At 40.6% G+C, this 21879-nt stretch overlaps 1 protein-coding gene across 1 annotated transcript in view; it reads left to right on the top strand.

The window, feature by feature from the left end:
• The window catches only part of LOC121943375 (calsyntenin-2-like), a 303089-nt gene that overhangs the window by 82566 nt on the left and 198644 nt on the right, over nucleotides 1–21879 (top strand). The window contains exon 2 of the mRNA XM_088078593.1: nucleotides 19028–19150. Within this exon, the coding sequence (XP_087934719.1) occupies nucleotides 19028–19150 (123 nt within the window). The remainder of the gene's footprint in view (nucleotides 1–19027; nucleotides 19151–21879) is intronic.

The raw sequence follows: 21879 nt of genomic DNA, 5'->3' as shown, positions 1-21879 counted from the left end.
CTATCTATCTATCTATACAATATATGTGTGTGTGTGTGTGTGTGTGTGTGTGTACATTTAAAATAATAGTGAGAGCATTCATTCTTTTTAAAGCAGTAAGTGATGATTTCTGTCTTTCTTGTCATCATGTCATTACCTCCTGTAACCTTACCTTACACACAGTATTTCATCGTAATTACTCCCTGCACGATTTTTGTATCAGTTTCACAGTGGTCCAAATTTCAATAATTTTATCAATTATTATGGCTTATTGACTTAAGTAACCTTTTGGCTTCGGTTGTTCATAATTTAGGGATGTGAACCATTTAAAGATACTCCAAAAAATGACATCACAATAAACAAAAATAGGCTTCTGTAGGTGGATAATTTCTTTGCAGAGTTTAAAGGGTTAAACTTGGTCTCCAGTCAATCAATAAATCAGTAACTTCACCATTTTCCATGTAGTCATGCGAGAGAAAAAACAAACCAAAAGAAAATAAAACAAACCAATTTTCTCTTCCATGAACTCGATGGAACAGAGCATGACTAATAGATATACAAATGATAAGTTTGTGGGTGTAAGTATTCTTTAAAGCAGTTCTTATAATTTCTTTAGAATTTCTCTTTTCTTATCTGGTTGTCCCTTCAAGTGTGGCACTGAATAGGTTCTTGATTTCTTTGGAAGCAAATGAATAGTGGTTGTCAAATTATAAAATATTTAAGCTGTTCAAACTGGCAGTAAAGGACATTTCAATAATCATAGCTATTTCAATGAAATTACTCCTTTTTGTCTGTGTTTGAAATAGCCCGCTAAAGCCGCTTGGGGAGGTAATTGCCTTTGTTGACCTGTCATTGCCTCTGCAAAATAATGGAAGCCAGGTTGAGTTGGGTGTAACCTAAAGCGAAGCCATTTAAATCAAAGCTATTTGGATTGGCGCTAGGAGGGCGTAATGGAATTGCAGAGTTCTTACTTCATCGCAGGCAATTGATTTGATGTAATCTGGAGTCGTGAATAGCAAAGAGTGGGTCTGAATCTCAGTGAGAAAAAAAAAGAAAGAAAAGAGAGACTGGAGAAATAGCAATAAACAACACAGGGCCAAACTGTGAGAATGGGGCTGTTAATACACAGAATGAGTGTTCATCCACTGGGACTTTTTAAGTTTTATTGTTTGTTTATCATCATTCTACAAGAGACTGTCATTTAATGTTTTGACACTGTTCAACAGAAAAATAATATTTTATGTCAACCAACTGACACCCCCACCCAAAGTCACTGTTAACTGCTTTACTTGGCAAGCTCTCTAATTTGGAGCACCAAATATGCACTTAAAGGAGCTATATGTAATATTTGGGCATAATTGAAGTTTAAAATATTCAACCCTATCAAAAGAGTGTGAAGAAGTAACACCTTCATGTCCAAGATGCTTATGTATTATATTGCAGAGATATCCACTGCTAAGCAGCCTGGGACGATACATCCTGGCCAAAGAGGCGATAGTGAGTCACTGTAGGCTCTAGTGTGCTGCAGCAGAGGCTGATGAAGTTGAGCTATTTGAATAGCTAGGTGGTGTAGTATGCTTATGTGTCTGGCACACTACACTATAAAAATATTTTTTTGTGAATCTTGCCACTTACTTTTGTTGCCTAAACCTGGAGAAGATAACTGAAAAGTAAAGTAAACAAATGTTGGAAATGTGAAAATGGATTTTGATTTTGAAGAGGCACTGCAGGTAACAAGCAAAAATTGACTCCTTGAGCATCTAAAAATGACCCTTTAGTGTCAAAATTTGATGTGTAGAGTTATTGACTGATGGTTGATATTTGATGAATTAGAAATGAGAATGTGTTGAGCTTCCTCCCAATCAATGGTTTTCAGAAAAACACAAAGCTTTACAGGATTTGTAATTGCTCTTCAGGGGGAGGGGCTTAGCAAATTGTCAATAGCTGTTAGCGGTTACACTATAAGATGAATTGTCATTTTTGGTGAAATACACTTGTATGTGAAAGGCCCAGTACGGCAATTACTTAATTATGAAAAAAGTCCAAACAAATCTGTGACATATTTATTAAAAGACAGTCATCAAATGGATACAATAGACACTAAATATCTATTAGAGTGCTGAGGTCGATCATGAGCAAGCTGTTCTCAAAAACTGTCTTCATAGATGGACAATAGTGAAGGAGGCTTTGGCCTGCGGGCAGAATCTGTCTGCGCTATGTCTGGATGTGTTTTCTGGAGAAAGTAAATAATGTTGTTTCTTCGTAGACATACTGATGCATTCTGTTATCCTCTCAAAGGTTGACAGCCCCACTCATTTCTGTTTTTGTGCGAGCGTGCCTGCCCCACCCACTGAGCCGTCTGCAGCAGTGGGTCAGAAATGATTGGCCTTTGACGCAGCCAACTGGTCATGTGGGATAAAGAGCCACATGCCATATGTGGGACTATTCAGAGAGTGCAGTATAAGTAGCATCTAAGCCCCTGTGCTTTCACTCGCTAAGCCCTCCATATCCACAGCACAACCTCTCTCTGACTGAAAACTGTCAAATCATGATGAAAGTGCAGACGCTGCAGCTCCTCAGGTTTGTTTCGGAGACAGTCCAAATGTATTAGGATTAGATCTTTAACTTCCTGTACCCTCAAAAAATTGCTACAGTCCATAAAAAATCTTGTTTATCTTTATGATGGTTTCTGACACCTTGGGTCATATTATTGTATTTTTGGCTATCGATTTTATTGGTTACAAGCAGGCACTCATTGAGCTAAGTGCTGAGATCTGGCATTGGTCCAAAGAAGTCAGATGAGGTAAATCACAAGCTTATCATACAAGTGTCTAACAAACTCCCACGTTAGCCTGGCTGTCTGTCTTCCTGGTTCAACTTAGATGTACTCACTGCGCCTGTGTGCAAAACATCAATGATACCCCTTTTTCCATCAGCAATGGATGGGTTTGGTTCTGATTCCAGCACCTAATTTTTAACCATTGTGGGCATCCCAACCAAAAATAAATTGGTTTGGAGCCTACAAAGCTGTTCCCTGCTGAAACTAAAAGAAAGCAGGTTTTTCTTGACCTGAAGTATAAATTATGATGACATCAGTGTCATATTCTATAGGTTGCAAAGTTGGGTTTTCTGCTTATCATTAACAGCTGACCCGAGCTTGTTTTTTGGATAAAAACAAATATCTATAATAACAGAACAAAGCTTGCAAGGGTTCAATGCAATCCACAATCTTGCTGCTACAGTTAACTTCTGCTGTGCTTTGTGCAATGCATGTAAGGCAAGTCTGACAAAACCAATATAATTTGATTTAGTAAGGGTGTTTTTTCTGATTTCTTGTCTTGCACCCTCTCAGATTTCTCTTGTGACCGCTGGTGGGGTCCTGGACTCAGGTTGGAAACCACTGCTTTACCTAAATCTGGCTTAAATGCCAACTTGTTGAGTGATGAGAGTCCTGCTTGTTATGACTTTGACTCCAATGATATCATATCATATCTGACCATGACTACAAAATATAATCCAAGTTGAAATAAACCATTTTTTCCTCTTAATAAAAAATCTTCAAAGTACTACATTTAATTAAAAAATAAATAGATGAACAAATTTACAAATTAATCAGTAAAGCTCCCCTAGAAATACTCCACTTTAATATTATCAGTATGTTAGACATTCATTTATTTTCACAGTCAGATGTGATTTGAAACATCCGGCCCAAGGATGTGTAGCTGGGAGTGTTGCTATCTTTAAACTTAACCTTTGATTAGAGTGTTTTATGGCTGCTATTTGATGTTTTTTTTTTAAAGTGTTTTTATTTATTTTTCCTCTTTTATCATTTTCATTAACATTTCCTTTTATCTCCTTTTTAATTTTTGGTGTGTATTAGTGTCTCGTTGTTTCACTGTGTATTTGTCACTTGTCTCTAAAGGACTTTGAAGTGCACTCACCTGTTTGAAATGTTTGATTGACTGATTGAAGTGTGTTACCTCTTCAGAATGATGAATCTCTAACATTGGAAGTGTTAATGAACAGGTTTGTGGTGTGCTGTTTGGACTGAACAGAACGCACTATAAAATGTGTTTTTGCAGCCATGATCTGGATGAATGAATTTCTGTATGTGTGTGTATTTACAGTATTTCTGTGTGGGTGTATTTGAACGTCTGGCCTCATAGCTCCAGGAGAAGAACAGTTCCCCAGAGAGATGGCGTCAGACAGCCAATGAATGAGCCCACCAAGGTTGTCTCCAGTTCATTGCTACATTCCTCTTTCTGAAACCGTCACGTCTTTCATCTTAATGGCTGAAGGTGCCGACAGTTGGTAGCAGTTTTAAATAGAGTTTATCCTCATCTGTGTGTGTCTCTGTGTTTCTGTGCCTGTGTGGGTTGCTTTCTCGGTGTGTGTGTGTGTGTGTGTGTGTGTGTGTGTGTGTGTGTGTGTGTGTGTGTCAGAGCTGTGAGGAGGATTGTTCCTCCACTGGCTGCTGATGCGGCTCTTTGTTTCAAGTCAAGGCTACCACTGTGCAGAGCAACAATAACAGCCCAAATCACTTCCCTCATACATACCGCCGAGCCCCCCCCATTACTCACCAGCTATCGCTGTTCCATTTCTGGCTACCGGCAATTTGGCTTTTTATTTACTAGCTCCACTGGTAAAAAAAAACACACACAGATCTCAAGGCTAAATAAGACAGCAATGGTTTTGCCTTAGTAATGTGAAATAGTGGAGTTTTGTTTTACATTGTATTACAAGGCAGGTGCCTTTTCAGAGCACCTACAGAACAATACAGCACAAACAGATGCCGGGCTTAATCCATTGAACCCCCATGTGTTTTCCACCTGAATTAATTTCCTGCACAAAACAACAAAGTGCAACTTTTCATCAAATTATGTGCAATAAACAATGCGCTTTTTTTTTTTTTTCTCTCCCTCGCTCTCACACTCTTCAGTATAATGAAGAGCCACTTAAACTTTGGCTGGGTTAAGAAGAGGTTGAGAGGATATTGTAATTTTTTGTTCTAAATAACTGATTGCTTTCACACTTCTGCAAGTGCCTCATACAGTGGGTTGGACTCAGGGTGCAGACAGAGACCATAAAATGAAGTTTGCTGGTCAGTGGGTGGGATGGCACAATTGTCAGAGGACATAAGTGTGCTCTGCAGAGTAGAAGCAGATGATGTGGCTGTATGTGCTGAATGGGTACTATCATGTTTATTTTAGTGCTTTTGTTTACCTGAACTGCAATTTTCTTTCTTAAATATTTAAGTACCGCTATACTTTGCATTAGACCTACTGTATCATTTCACAGTTTAAAAACAGGCATCAACCTCTGAGCCTGAGAAATGAAGCCAATGAGGTAGTACCAAAAAAAACAAAGGTTACGATATCGTAACCCCAACTCTATTAGCACAGGCTCCATCCCATACCAGACACTTTGGGGAGGTTGATTCGCAGTGTGCAATTTGTCATTGCTGAAGAGAAAAAGGATGTCTGACGTTAGTTATCCATCTTCCTGTGAACTGTAGGGTTCGCACATATTCGGGTAAGCACCTCCTGATTTGCTGGCTACATTTATGCTCTCTCAGTGTGTGAATGCGTGCTCGTGATTAGCAGAGTTTTGCTGCATTCACGTGATGTCAGTAGGTTGTAGATCCTGAGTTTAGAAGTTTAGAAATCTTCATTGTGTTCTGCTTTGAGGTCGAAAAGTGGGAACAACATGGAAGCCACAGAGAATGAGTTACTTTTTAACGCTAAGAGTGTTTAAACAAGAGGTTGACAGCTTTTGCAGTTTATCCAATTTTTAAATATTTTATTTTTTATATATTTATATGTTATATTTGTATACATTTTTACATTTCATCGAAGTCACTCTACATGGACAGCAGTTAACATTAATATATTACACTTAACATGTAATCAAAAATGGATATTTAATACGTGAATTAATAAAAAAGTTTCTAACCATAGACAAAACATTGACTTTTGCATGTTTATGAATTTATGACATCAAGTCGGCAACTTGTGTTATAAAATAATGTTGTTATCAATGTTAGTATACTTGGCTGGGATGTTAAATAGTTAAAAGTTTGCTTGCTTGCTATAGCTAATAGAAGTGCAAATTTGCAACTACTATAAGTGAATGATAGCTACAAGGAACAAAATAAAAAAATATACAATTCTTTACTGTCAATTGCTGACACTGTTTCCATGCTTTCCACCATTTCCGATTCCCTGAAAGGTAACACAAATGTCACAACTTGGCAACTCCGCTATCATCAAAATTTCCCAATTTCCCACTTGTAATAAGGGCTTTGGGGGGCTGTTTATGTGCTGTAACTTGTAAATTGCGTATTTCCAAGGAACAAATGAAGGCATTATATTCAAAGAGTCCAGTAAAAGGGTGGAGATAGACTTGTAGTTCATCAAACTCAAACCAAGTCAGTCCCCATAGACCCCCAAGTTAAAATGCCCAACTTTAAAGCAGAAATAAACACGTTTACAGCCTGGTACAAAAAGTGTTGTTAGCTAATTTCAGCATTTATTTACATTTTATACAGGCTCAAAGCTATGCATATTTAAGGGCGGGCTGCTTTGCTACAATCAGATCCACTTTCACGCCTCCACAGCTCCAACCTCCCATCTAAATATTGTCTGTTGCTCCAAAAAGCCTAGATAACAATGGTCAAGATGCCGAACTCGAAACTTTCAAATGGCAGTCCACAAACAAATGGGTATTGCCACGGTGTCTATTATTTGTAGTCTGCCCTAAAACAAGGGTCTTCAGTGTTTTCCAGGCCAATGACCCCTTAGCATAAAGAAAAATGGACCCCCTCTATATTGTCAAAAAATAAAATAGATAGATAAAAATAAAAAGAGTTAAGATAATGAAATAATTTTCAGAATATTGTTTGGTCTTCTCTCATTTGTTCTTGTCCATCTGCACTTATGCTGATGTTTTGACGATATTTCAGTCTCTTGCTTGAGAAATTACAAAACGATACAATCTGTTTCACAAGAAACAGTCCGTACACTTTACCGTACACAGTATTAAAGCTAACTGGCCAATATGTTTTAATGGAACGTAACTAGTTAACCTCGCTGTTCTGGATAGGTGCCACACAGTGATTTAGCATTAGCTAACTCTAATGTTGTTTTTCTTTTTTCTTTTTTAAATGAACAGGCTGATTTATCTTGGCTATTCATGTTAATGTGTATTTTCATAAAGATTTAATGTTTGAAAAAAAAATCAAACATTAATTATATGATAAAATAATAATTTGGTTTCTCCGCAGTAACTTTGAGTACCGTTGTCTTTAAACATGCACACAAGCAGCATGAAGAGATCCTCTCGTACACACATGCATCTCCTTGATCAGTCTTCTGGGAGGTGATATATCTCCTGCTGCCGTCATCTCCCTCAGATAGGAAAGCAGCTGTCACTATGTCAGACATGTCCAAAGCATATCAAACAGCCAATCAAGATTGGCTGCTGCTTGCAGTGTTTATGTGTGCTTGTGTGTGAGAGAGACATTTTAACTGTGTGATCGGGCACATATTTCTCAGATATGGTGGAGGTTAACATGTGTTCGGATCACCTTTTCCCTTTCATGTACATTGCTGCCTTCCAGGCCTTTTTGTTCTCACAGTTCACAGCCGGGGCTTCATGGTCATGCACTGTAGCTTTTTAGGTTCAACCATGGGAAAGAAAGAGGCTGTGTTGTGAAGGTGAAACACAAGGTTTGGGTTTAAAGACTCAGTGCAGAATGATGATGGAAAAAAAAAGGTGACCGTGTGCTCAATAAAGCAGCCAGGGCTGGAGAAAGCACAGCATTTTTGTTTTAATTGTATGTGTGATTTTCCGTAGAAATAAACTCTAGAGTCCAGTTTCTCTTAGACCATAGATTTTCTTTGACTTTGGGGAAAGTTATTTACTATTGTCCTTGGATACTTTTTCTCCATTACTGATGTCCATCGGGGCTTTGACAGATTTAATGACCCAACAGTGTACAAATAATAAAGGTCGGTACCATTTTTATGCCAGCTAAAGCCAGATTACTGTATCTGTAGGCTGTTTCATCAGTTCAGTTTAGTTTGAATGTAGTGTGGGGGTTAAGTTACAGCTTAGTAAGAACCAGCTCCACCATAGTTAGTTACAAGGTGGAGGGTAATTCCCCCGATTTTACACATCAGTGTCTGTTTATACTGAGTACTACTGCATATGTGGGGAAAAAAACCCCCCCAAAAAAAAGTTGTGTAAAGTTTTGCAAAAGCGCAAAATCTTATTCTATATTGCCTCAAGTGATGTCACTAAAGTCCATGCCATTTGGGTCTGAAGACTGCAAGTTTGAAAATGAACAAAAATAAATGTTTGGATGTAGAAAGAAGTGAACTTAGTAGATCTCTGTAGCCCGCTCATCCTCTTGGCTGCAGGCTAGCAGCCCAAATCTTTAAACCAACTGTCCACAGCCAAGCTGCATTGTGGATGAATGCAGAGGTCAAGTTTAGACAATGAAACATGTGTTGAATGAAAAAGACCATTCATCTCTCCGCTGTGAGCCTGGCAGTGTTGTTAAAGATCAACACCATTTGGTGGAAAACTGTGTTTTTTTGTTGTTGTATTTTTTACACTCTGTAAGAAAAAAAAAAAACAATTTCAACTTGAAAAAGATTATTGTCCAGGCTGCCTTAAATTTTCGAGATGACTGAACTTGAGAAGACAAGTTGAGGTTGAGGTAAAAATTTAAGACTGCCTGTGCACTAACAAATAGTTTATTTTGTCAATGTAAATGTTAGTTCAAATTTATAATGTTGACAATTGTGACATGCATGCTGCGTGTTGTGCTGTACAGTTATTATTCCTTGCTCTCTAAAAAGACTGCAAAATGTAATACAAGTCTCTTAAGATTGGAACGAGCGCTGGTCAGTGGAGCTTCCAGAAAGTTTTCCAAAGAGTTTCAAGATAGGACAACTGAAAAGTCTTGGTTCCACACCAAAAACAAAAGCCGTGAACTGAATTTGAGGAACTTGCCTATCCTTTTAAGTATAGAAACTAGTTAAAACATGTTAATGTTTAATGAGCAACAATGTTAACCGAATTTGCTCAAATTTTAAGTGACACAGGAGAAAGAGGAATCAGCAATCATCAAAGTTTTAGTTTGCAGGCTCTTTGGTTCCTTCCACCCAGGATGAGATGAGTCAACAGCTGTGTGTTCACGCATGTGTGTGTGTTAAGCACAGGTCCAAAGAGAGTCCCAGTAGGGAGACTCCCTTTCCTTCATCGCACCTCCTTGGCCACTTGCCTTTCAATTTTTTTAGAGTGATATGAGAAAGATAGAGAGCGGAAAAATGAAATGGACTGCCAGGAGGAAACATGAACACACTCTTAGGAGTGCCTGAAACTAAGTGCTGTGGAGAGCAGAGTGTGTGTGTGTGGGAGAATAAGAGCACGTGTCCATGGTATGTAGGCATTTAAGATGAAAAGAACAACTGACCAGATAAAAGTGAGCATTTTATTGGGCCTATTTCAGTGATGAAAGGGTTTGGAGAAGAAATTCAAGGCAAAAAAAAGAGCAGAGATCAATAAAAACAGAAAGGAAAGGGACGTATAAAGTCGATCAAATGAATATAAGAACAGACGTGAGGACAAATTGTTCTCAAGGTCAGACTGCTGTAGGTGTGAAGACTTAGCGTCTCTGCGGCGGTGCTTGCTGACATCACACACACACACACACACACTCAAACACATTCCTAAATCAGATTACTGTGCATAGTACACCTCGTGTTCCATAAGACGGTGGCCTTCACTTCAAAAGCGGAGCCATTCTAAAAGGATTACACCGCGGATACTTTTATTTGCTCGATGTGTTTTCAACCTCCTGTTTCACAGCTGTCCTGAGGCGCCGCATAAACTGGCCAGAACAAAATTCTGTAGGGATCAAAAAGACCTGAGAACTTGTCTCTTAGCTAAGTCCTTGTTCACACAAACTCTCTCTCACACACATACACGTACAGAGCTTACATTTCAGGCCATCTGCACGTAAGAGGGTCTTACTGTGTGGCAAGAGGAAGTAGAATGGGTTTGATTTAGCAGGAGTGTTTAACCGTGGCCATGTTATATTCCAGATTTACAACATCCTAAATTCCTTCCCATATATACGTTTCTATCTATGTGTGGTACTTTTGTCTCCTCCCTCTGGCAATGAGAATTGTTACATAAACACTGCTGATGTGTTTTTTTAATGTATGCCTGCAGGTGAGTTTGCCAAATATCATCTGCTGCCAGGGACGCTGTCCTCAAGTTTATTAAAAAAAAAAAAAGATTTTTTTTTTTTCCGTAATCCTTCCCATGAACACCATCATTTTTTCTTTTCTTTCTTTCTTTTTTTTTTTTTTTTAAAGTGGAGCATCCAGTCCAGAAACCTTTCTTTTAAACTTGCACGCAGTGCTGGTTTGAACCCAGATCTCACTTGCTCTGAGTTGACATTGCTGATGTCTATACACCACCGTGCCATCAAAAGATGATGTCACAGATGACGATGATTAAAGTCTTTGAGGGATCAGTGCTTTGGGCTCAGGGGGGAACATGGAACTGGGCCTTAGTCTCTTTAACCCCTAACTAATTGATGTCTGTTTTCCCAGTTGGAAAAGCTACAATCCTGCTTCTAAAGCCGGGGTAGGCAGGGATAAGAATGGATGTCATCTTCCCTGCACCAATAAATTTAGTATCTAATCACATCGTTCTAACAGCACACATTTGTAATAATATTGGTTGATGAACTGTGGTGAAAAAATCTTGAAAAGAGTTAAGGTATGCTGCACAAAACAGTTGTAAATATCAGTATTTTGAGGTAAATGTACCGTCATTGCTCACTGTGCGCGTGTGTGAAATAGAGAGACAAAAGCATGAATCTGTAAATGCCATATCTCGAATTGCACATACAATAATGGACCAGGATAATGGCCCTCAAATGACGCACAGAGAGAACATTTGTGGCTGTGAAGCCATTTGATAAAGAGGGGTCATGATAGCTGGGGGTAATGGCACCAAAAGTGCATTTTCAGCTCCTATACATCCACTCTTGGTCATTTGGATTGATGCTTTTAGTTTTTTTTTCCCTTTCTTTTTCCATGTACCAATGTACCAATGTACCAATGTGTAACACTCCTACATCTCTCTCTCTCTCTCTTTGTTTTTCTTGCTCCTCCCCAGGGGCACTGGGGGGTAGCAGCGCAGCAGAGTGACTGTGCAGTCAGCCTTTCCCCTATCTCTGCAGGTTAATAAGTCCCCATCTGAAAGTAGAGCAACACATACAGTATCGCCGCTGCAGTCGCTTACGGCACAGAGGCAAACTCTGACAATTTGTATAGCGCTTTTCCCATTCTCCTCTGTAGCTCCTCTTTGCTTGTGTATCCTGACTCCAGAGGGGGGTTTTGCACTTCAGCCAAGGTGGATGGAAAACAAGCTCATGATAAAAGCCTGACCTTTGCCTGGGCTCTATCATTTGTTGCAGGGACAATGTTGAAGGCTAGAAAAGAGAGAAATGTCAAAACAAAAAATGCCATTGTTCACTGAGGTGCAAATAAAGCCAGACTTTGATATGTGTGGTGGCGTTTGCCTCCTCTCCGTGTTGTCCTTCCATCTGTGCGGTGCAGAACTATAAATGCAGTGTTCTGAATTGTTCTGCTTGTTGACAAACCTTTGAGCTTGGCTGTTTGTGTGTTTTGTTTACCGTGGTCGGAGCGCTCACTGGGTGGTTTTCGCAAAGCGCTTGCTGCACTTGGAGTTTGTGGAATCCCACTGCAACGCTGCTCTGCTCTCCAGCCGGCCACTGAACCTCCCCCAACGCCCTGCTGAGCGCTACCACACACAAACACACACACCTACGCACTGGCACAGACACCAAGCACCAGGCGCTGGGATCATGGCCAGAATGCACAACCTGCCGTAGGCCACAAACACACCACAAACACATACACAGATATGTACAGGCTTACATACTACATTTTACACACCTACACATTCACACACACCTAGGGCAATACAGGGCAGCCTCTGAATTGTTAGGTTATCCCACTCTCAAAAAAAACCTCAAAAAAGCACCGTGTGATCCTGCTTCATCTCATGCAGCCCAGGGCTAAGAACAGCTCATAATCTCAAGAAACTAAATCCAAACATAACGGCCACAAAAGGCCAAACAGGGGGCAACAGGTGAATTATTTTCAGGTCAAGTCAAGATTTTCAATTTCATCCCGGAGGATATTTTTTTTTTTTAGATGCTGTGAAAGTGTGAAGTTTAGTTTCCACTGCATGTCCTCCAGACACTGTTCTGAGCTGAGACAACAGCAGAAGGAGCTCTGTAAAGAGCACAGCAGAGGTCAGGGTGTCACTGTCTGGGGGGGACTGTGGAGGGGGCGGCCTCTCTGTGACCCAGGTGTTTTGGCAGGAACATACTTTCTTTGTGGTACGCTGTGACTGGATAATGAACTCACCTGTATTCTACCCGAGCACACAAAGCCCTCCTCATATTTATTTGTTGAGCTTGGCAGCTGTTGTAGTTTGATCCTCGCTTTGGTTCTGTTGTTGTATTTAACATTGCAAACATTGGTGTAATGGGAAAATAAGCTGAGATTCACTTCTCATCTGTTTTCAGCACCAAGCTTTAGGGAAGTAGATTATTTTCAAGTTCCAACCGTTTTTCTTATTTATTATGTGATCCACTGATTTAAATTAAATAACCCGACACTGCTATTCCTTAATAGTTTCAAGTGTTCTTCATTTTCCTTTGTTCTTGATTACACTCATGACATTTCGTTATTCCATGGTCATATTATGTAATTTGAGGGATAATGTCATCTGAGTTCTATTGAATTGGGCTTGAAATTTCAAATATTAAACAAACTGAGGGCATGGAGTTTAAGGCTTGACTTCTCAGCATTTGTCCTCTCTGCCATCATAAGTGTCATTCCATTTTTCTGAAAAACTGAAGTAAACTTGGCCATATTGACCATCAGAGAGCTGAGAGAGCGAGGGAACAACTTGCTCACTCCATAGTGACTGTAGTTGTATACCACCATGGGAGGATTATGGATTATGTCCCTTGCACAGATATGCAAGGGACCCAAAAATGGCAATCTTATCTGGGGCTCACTTGATAAAACCCACCCACGTCAACAATTGCCTTGGGGCCAATGTGGAACCTGTGGTCAGTCTCATGTAAGGCCCATTTTTCAGCCCATTTACTACCAACATAGGGCCCACATACAAATCCTGAGTTGCATAACGGGAATTGTAGGATCCAGTGTTTTCTGAGCTTTACTCATGCAAGAGCTCTATGTAAGTGCAATATTAAATTACTAAATGCATCTTTAATATCCATAAATCTGTATAGATAAAAATGATGTTCACTTCAGCTTTAATACTTTATAAATTAGCAGGGGAAATAAAATGGCCATGTACTTTGTTAAGTCACTTTAATAAGCTTTCAGACTTCCCTTTGGTCTACTGATCTTAAGTCAAAATCAGTGTTCAGGAACTTGAGGACTCAATGCATCTCGATGAGAAATCTATTTAGAAGCTTTTATATTTAATAAAGTCCTTTCCTGGCAGATGGTTCTTGTCAGCTCGCTGTGTGAAGCACAAAGCCAGTGCACTGAGTGCAAGAGGAGATTACAATTTGCAAAGATCTCCAAGGTTCAAAGAAGACACGGATCACTGTTACAATGGAGTGGCTGAGGGGAACGAAAAAGCAAGCTTAGACCGCACACCCCACCCCCTACTCAATGTTGGCAGAGTGGGGATGTTTCTCAATAATTTGCAGTGACCCGTTGATGGGCATCTCTGAGCCTCTCCGAGCTGGCATGAGCTCCCAGCTTGTGTAGCTGTAATTGCCTGTTGGTCGCAGTAATGGCTAACTGTCTCTGCAACGTTTACTTTTCATTATGCTGATGTATTCATCACAGCCCCTTTTGTTGACCTTATCAATCAGAGTTTAATTTCCTACAGAGTTCTTTTTAATTACAACTGTTTCTCTTCCTCCCCCCTGTCCCCCCAGGGTCTGTTCGGATTGCAGTGCCCACCCGTTAAGAGGTGGGACCCGCCAGCACAGTTATCTGGTGGTGCACCATTGCCTGGTCAGAGATTAATCAGCTGTTATAGCACTAGAGCCTCAAGTCAAATCCACGACTCTGGGCTTAATTGGCAGTGAAATGGAGGAGGGAGATAGTCCCACTGACCAGCAGCCAGCAGTAAAGGGCAACCGAGCTCCGGTGTCCACCTTTCAGCTGTCACACATCCTGATTATATTAGCTTGTACGGGGTTGATAACTGTACCGCTCAACCCCTGTAATTGAATTGATATATGGAACAAAAATAATTCTGTGGCCTTTAACTCCACTCGTTTGTAAAAACACAAAATTATAAGAAATGGTTATCATTGACATGTAAGTCATACAATTAAAGTAGTATGGCACTGCTGGAAATATGGTCTTTTACTAAAATTAGGCAGTCTATGCAGAAGAGAGACACAACAGTAACAACAAAGGCAATTGAACAGGGTTAACATGGAACAAAATCAATCAAGTCAAACAAAATTAAAAAAACAAACAATTTTTAAAGATTAACAAGACTTTTCTTTGACTTTTGATGATAAGAAAGTTATGCTGTATTGCATTACATTTTGCACTGGTATCTTAACATTAACATATATGGCCACATTATAACACTGTATGTCAAACACCTAAAGCTACTCTTGTTTACATAAAATCAGTATGTATATATAAAGTTAAAGGTTAAAAAATAAGATTACAGGCTTTCCAAAAGATACAAAGTAAATACATAAAAAGTAAAAGGATTTTGTCTCGTCTGCCTTGAAGCCAGTTAACAGAATTCACCCCGCTGCTTTTTCCCTGTGTGACACTGTGGTGAAAGGTCATGGTATTTTGAATCCCTGCTCAGGTCTGAATAAGCAAACACAACAATGACTTTCGTATGAGCAGTTCCTCTGTTAGTTAACACATGAAACAGAAAATGGCACGTTTGATTCCCATTCTGTCCCGAGGATGTAAAAAGCCCTTGCATCTTGGCTTGTCATGTTTAGTCATGAGGTTTCATAAGACGCCAGCAAATCGACCTCCCTCCATTCACAAACAGAGGTTATTACATGCCATTTACTGAATGCTTTTAGTAGCCAATGAAGGTGTTTGCTTTTAAAAATTGGGGTCACTTGGAGAGCACCTTTTTCTCTCCAGGTGTATGTGTGTGTGTGTGTTGGCTGATTTTTTTCTAAAGCACACATCCTATTAGAGGCTGTCTGAAGCCTGAAGGCTGAGTCGTAGTTGAGCGCCGCACAGTTCAATCAAAATGCCAAAAGGACACATTTTCTCATGGGTGTGTGTGTCAGTGGCGCTCAAAAGCTTGAAGAGTTTTATCAAAGAGAGCAACTCTGAGTCTTTCCGACTCTACCTGCAGAGTGAAATGATTTTGGCTGCGCAGAGTGTCATGTTCCCTTCATATTGATTAAGGGATTAACTAGTGTTTAGTTTTGATTCAAGTCGCCATGGAGGAGTATGTAGCTAATCACTTAGTGTCAAGGCATTAGCGCTTGCAGCCGAGGGTTCGATCGCAGTAAGCGTCTGCAATGTTTCCCCTGGGAATCTGTGGAACTGATGGTGTGGCTTGTTCATTTCTCCACACTTCTCCTCCACAACCTCTTCACCTCTGGTAGCCTGCATTATTTGCAAGAAGAGTGCATCCATCCACTTTGCGTTAATGACTCAGGGGCATGTCTTGTGCTGTCAGTACAAAGACCATATTCCAGTAAGACAGCATTGTATTTTTCACAGACTGAATGTGCTTCACGTGAGGGTTGGGGGATGGGGTTGACATGTAGGTGGCACCCAATCGAGGTACTGCTGCGATTACTGGAGGTGGACGCTCCTTTAATGCCCTCATCACTCCTGGTGAAAACCCATTCCATCCCACACACACACTGGAAGCGGTAAGGCTTTGAGACATCATTAACTTGCAGCGGCAGTGCAGTTAGGCAAGGCTGATTGATGGAAAGATGCACTCCATCTTGTGTACTAGTGATATCACAAAGGTCACCTGCGTGGAGATACCATCAGATGAAATTGTCATGTTCTGCTGTCTGCCACTTGCGTTATATGTATGTCATAACAAGACAGGGCCTCCGTTTTCACTGCTGTATCATAGCATTGCAGCCGGATTGCTTTGTACTCACACAATGGAACATTTCCTCAATGTTGATAACAGAACATTTAGGTCAGCTCGACACTGCTAAGTAGTCACGGTGAGCGGCACAAACCTCAACATCAAGGATTTAAAGGTCAAAAGGGCTTCTAAGCTGTGAGAGGACTGAATATGAAGTTGAAGACGAGCCCCTTCATTTCTCCAGACTCCTCATTAGCTGTCACGCATTGTGCTCAAATAGCGCTATAGCCTGTATTACACATTTATTGGGGTTATGCACTTGTCTCAAGTTGGAGGACGAGATTAGCTTTTTTTCATTTTCCTCCAAATTTCTCACTTTCAATTTTTCCCTTATGATAACGCACTTTCTGAGGTGACTTTGTATGAATTTGGCTGTACAACTCCTGAGCTAGATCTGACAAATACCGTGCCTGTGTGCTAATTAGTTTGTACCTGCATCACACATTCCACAAAGAACAGGTTTGTGTCTCTTTGCAGTAACTTTGGCAGCGACAAGCATGACCTACACAAATCATATGTCCCTTTGAAATTCCTGCCCAGCAGCGTCAGTGAGCTATCCATTTCTAAAATGACATTTAAAGTTGTAATCCAATATCATTTTACCCCTCACCGTTGTAGCAAACTCATGCATATTTATCATGTCCTAATAGACTAATGTGTTCCCATCTCTCTGCCCCTGTAAATGATCTCCTCTGACTGTATCGAGGCGTTAGCTGTGCTTTCTGGGCTGACACTCATGAATATGCATCCCTGTAGTGTTAGCATGTTCCCCAGGTCTTATTAGCTTTTCACAGCTACCCAGAGTCCTCAAAAACAGAAGTGCACAACTTGTGCTAAAATCAATTATATTTGGTCCTTAATCTTGTATCCTAACAAGCAGTTTGTTGTAGTTGCAGTGTGTTCTATTGTGTCATACCACCTACCAATTTTTTTTTCCCAGGGAAAACATATGAGGTTCTTTTAATGATTTTAAAACCTTGCATCCATTCAGTATATCTAATTACTTTGACTTCTGTAAGCTTGCCTGCTAGTTTCCATGCACCTTCAGAAGCGAAACATGGGTATAATGTGTGTTTGTGGGAGGTTTGTGCTGTGTAGACAGTGTAATATAGCTGGTAACGAAGGTAACAATGTCGTAACCCTTGTTCTATTAGCACTGTTGGAGTTTTATGTATAATAGTCTCCTCCCATTATTGGCATGGATTCACCCACTGCTTAAACTTAGCTGGCCAGTCAGTATGTGCCTACCTGAATACAAACCAACCCCACAGTATATGAGGTAGTTTATGATGCTGCCCGCCATCTAAGGGGCCCTTAGGTAGAGATGATGACAGCAAAGTTTTTTTTCTTTTAAATGCAGGTGTTGCATTGTATCATTCTGTGTCCCTTCTCTAAATTTTGCGGTTTTTGCAGGTCCTTGAACATAGAGCTCTCTATTAGTTCTGTTTTTTCCTCAGCAGCAGTTTGTGGCCCCTGGGCTAGATACAGTAATTGAGGTGAGGAACACCTGAGCAGTGGACAATTCACAGTTGCTGAAGAAAACATGATGGTGGATAGCATTGTGATCTGCCCTATATGCTGTCAGGTCCACATATATTTGGGTAGGAACATCTTGATTCGTTGGCTATTTTATGCAGGATTTAGTAGGTGAATGCATTCTCATAACTGGAGAAGAGTATTACCCATAGAGTATGGTAAAGGGCGGAGTCTGTGTGAAATTATTATGACAATTGATTTATTGTAGATCATAATACAAATATGGATGTTTCTGTTCAGATGTTTATTTCTCTCCTAAACCCAAATATATTGATACATATTTTTAGTCAAATCAAAATCTGCACCACATAACCTCCGGCAATTGCATAAGTATCCCCTGGCTGGAGTGCTGTTTAATCAGTTTTGATGTCTTGTTTTTGTACTCAAATTAGAGTATGATGTCTGGCAACATTTTCTGTCTGGGTTGTTTGGAAAGTACACATTTTAGCACTGCCAAGTGGCTTTTACTGACATTCAGTGAATAATTGAAGTAGTCTGCAATGATTGCTTCATTAGTACTTAGAAAGTCCACTTTCTTTGGTTTGCCTTTTCGCTGAGTGGAGTGTAATTGTTGCTTTTGCACTTTATTCCCCATTAAACCACTTTTTTAAAAAATTTTTAAAGCAATGTTTCTCAGGGGGACTGAAATTACAGCACTGCTTTGTGTCATTTTCAGTCCACCAACTTTAACTTGAACTTAAATCTGAAAAAAAGAGAAATTTGTGGCTTTTTCTGGCCCAGCTAAAAAGCACAAGAATGACTTGAGGGTTCCGGTTCTTTTCTTCAATCCCTTTCTTCTTCTTTTGACCATAAGATGGTAAACAAATGGCATGTGGGTCGGCATGGTGCTGCACAGAGCCTGGGGAGCTGTTTCTCAATTATGGGCCCTTAATCAGGCCCTCAGCTCATGAACTTTGTTTTGACTTGGCCTTGGATACAGTTTTTGGCTGGCAGCACAGTGGTGGTCATTGATCAAGCATGGCACTGTGCTTTGAAACCTGCAGGGAATGTCTGAAGGAAGAAAAGAACAAAAGAGAGTAAAGAGGTTGCGGGGGGAGATTAGCAAAATTAGAATGTCTCGTAGAAGCTGAGGCTGGAGGATTTTAGGCAAGAACAGAATAAATACCGCATATATTCCCGCTGCAGTTATTTGTCTGTGTGTGCATTTCAAAGTTGAATTGGTTATTTGTGGACAGTGCTGTTTATTTGTAAAATTAAGTTGAAGACGTATATCCGCATGTTAAGTCTGGTAGCAGAGGGATTTCACTGACATCTTTGCTTTCTGTCTCCACAGTAAACAAACACAAGCCATGGATTGAGACATCATACCATGGGGTGATCACTGAAAACACTGACATCGTTCTGCTTGATCCTCCTCTGGTGGCCCTGGACAAAGACGCCCCCATCCCCTACGCAGGTATGGTACATTTCAACTCTAATGGCTGTCAACTGGAGGGTGATCAAAGCAACAGGGATGAAGGCGGGCTAACTCAGACCAAACAGAAGCAGTCAACAATGACTCAGGTGTTAATCTGCACAGGGAAGCATAGCTGCAGGATATACTTACACTAAGGATATAACCCGTATAAAGCTGTCATGTGATATCACTGTGAAGGGGCTTAAATTGGCTTCATGTACTATAACTGCTGCATCACAGCTTCTTTTTTCTTAACCCTGCAACCATTTAATCCAATAATTCCCAGTGAGCACACATCATATACAGGACTCATATTTCATATTTATTTAGAGTGGAAAGTGGCCTAAATAAGCCCCATGGTGGCTAAGGACACTGGGAAAAAACAGAGTCAAACCGGATTAGATTCTTCCCACTTTGTGACCATTCCAGCTCATCTAAAGGGTGCCAGCTCTTGGGGGAGGACGTTAGCTGCAGGCTTTTGGCGAGCCACAGCCAGCCTATCTCCCGCCAGGGTGCTAATGTGGCCAAGGCCCTAGCATGGGGCTGCTGTGAGGGGCTGGAGCCCACTCACCAAGGCCCTCGAGCTGGGCTGGATGGATGGATGAAGAGGAAGTGTCGGTGTGCAAACGTGCATGTGTGTATGCTTACTAAAACATTTTCTCATTGTTTGCTACAGTGTGTGCATGTGCTGTGGCATGGCCTGAGGGGGCTCACTGTAATGGCCACCCTACAGGGAGAAACAGAGGAAATGATGAGACAGTAGGGAGGGTAGCTGGCTGACCAGCATATGTCCTCTGGCTCTCAATAGACTGACAGCCACACAAGTACACACACACACACACAGAGCGGACAGAGCGCATGGGCATTCCTAGATTTCATATGTGAGAAGATATTTCTCACTAAATTATTAATAAACAAGAACATTAACATCACCAGTCTGTCTTACAGCACTGTTCCTCTTTTTCCTGCTATTTCTATCACTTCTCATTTCTCTCTTGTTTCCTCTCATCACCACTTCCCACATATTTCTTTGTATCACACCTCCCTCCCTATGCACCTTTGAGCTACCCAAACAAACCCACATACAAACACACACTGCAGCAGTCACCCTCTTTTCACTGCCTCTTAAAGCAGCGGTGTCCATCGAGGCAGATGCAGTTCAAGGTAGAGACAGTTATCCAGTAATCCTGATGTCTTCCAACAAATTGCCGGGGCAGAGTGCCATGGAAGTGCACAGGTAGCGGTTAAGCCTCATTAATTTGGCCAGCCAGGTTTTAATTACAGTATATCTAAGACACAGACATGCAACGTCTGACTGACTGCTGAATTAGTGATGGCAAGAACTGTAATACACAGAAAACACCTTCATTTATAAGCTCATAAAATCACCACCTGCTTCGGCACATTCACACCATGTGTGATGCACTGTACACATTTCAAAGCTGTAATTAGGTTTTGTTTACTAATCTACACCAAGCAAACATTTTGAATTCAGAATCAATGTTAATATGTCATTTAAAAACATGAATTTCCATCTGTGCCACCTAAAAAGAGCCTCACTACTCTAATTCAATAGAAAACAACCCATAGGCCAGCACAAACCTACTCCCTGCTAGTATTTTACATCGCTTAAAACCTGTTCAGTCAGTCCCCCTGACTGCCGACCAGGGTGCAACGGTCACCACACTTACTGGTCTGGAACAACAGGAACAGTGGCAGAGCTGTGCCAGAAAGCTGGTAAAGACTGACATCAGCCATTACAGCAGCTACAAGCCTCAAAATCACACAGACAGCATGTCAGGAAGAGTGAAACAGGCTAGAATAGATGGATTCGTTGTTTTATGCATGGGTACGTCTGACAATGTGCGCAGGTCTCACCCTTAAAAACAAAGACGAGATGATACAAACAGCTGTAAGCTACTTTTTGCACCATCAAGGAAATACACTTTGTTGTACATTTTAAGCTTTCTGCCTAATTTTTATTCATGAACTGAGTTACATATGTGTATGCGCAAACTTGTCTGGAGCATTTTCTTTTGTCTAGTCTGTCACAACACACAATTTTATTAGCTGACAAGTGCCAACGCAAACTCAGTCAGTTGACAACTTGAATTATTCCATTCCAGTGACAGCTTTACATGGAGTGATGTAGTTGAAGCTGTGCAACAGAAGTCAAGTACCAAAGTGATGTAAACCTAGGCTTTATATGGTGCAGAAAAAAGTACTGTCACCAGACAGAGTATGAATATTGGGTATTTTCTGCAAAACCTCAGAGCAGCTATATTTAGATTTCTGGATGGTCGTGCAAATGTTTATCGAAAATAAGTTATTTCTACATTATCCATGTATGGCAATGGCACTCGGTTAAGATTTTCCAAACACCATGGTCATGGTTTTAAAAGAGCTTCACTGAACTGACGTTCTGCAATGTAAAGCAACAGGGTTCCCTGTGTGTGATGCTCATCCACTGGCCCAACATCCACACCCTTATGAGGTGTGGATGTTGGGCCAGTGCTTGTCAAATATTCAGTGTCAGGAACCCTTCCCCTAACATCACTCTGACAATGGTTTCCAAAACCAACAAGCTTTGAGTCAAAGTGAGTGCTGTCACTCTTTGAGTTAGGCTATTAAACAGCTACCAACCATTTTGTCTTCTGAGATGTTTGCACGACTTGTACAGACTAGTCTCATTTTGTTTCTGCCTCTCTACATATATGTAAAGGGCACGC

This window comes from Plectropomus leopardus, chromosome 6, assembly GCF_026936395.1.
Source record: "Plectropomus leopardus strain MGB_pleo_1.0 chromosome 6, ASM2693639v1, whole genome shotgun sequence".
Lineage (NCBI taxonomy): Eukaryota > Metazoa > Chordata > Actinopteri > Perciformes > Serranidae > Plectropomus > Plectropomus leopardus.
Note: the sequence above shows the minus strand (reverse complement) of the source record. Positions and strands in the feature narration are given on the sequence as shown.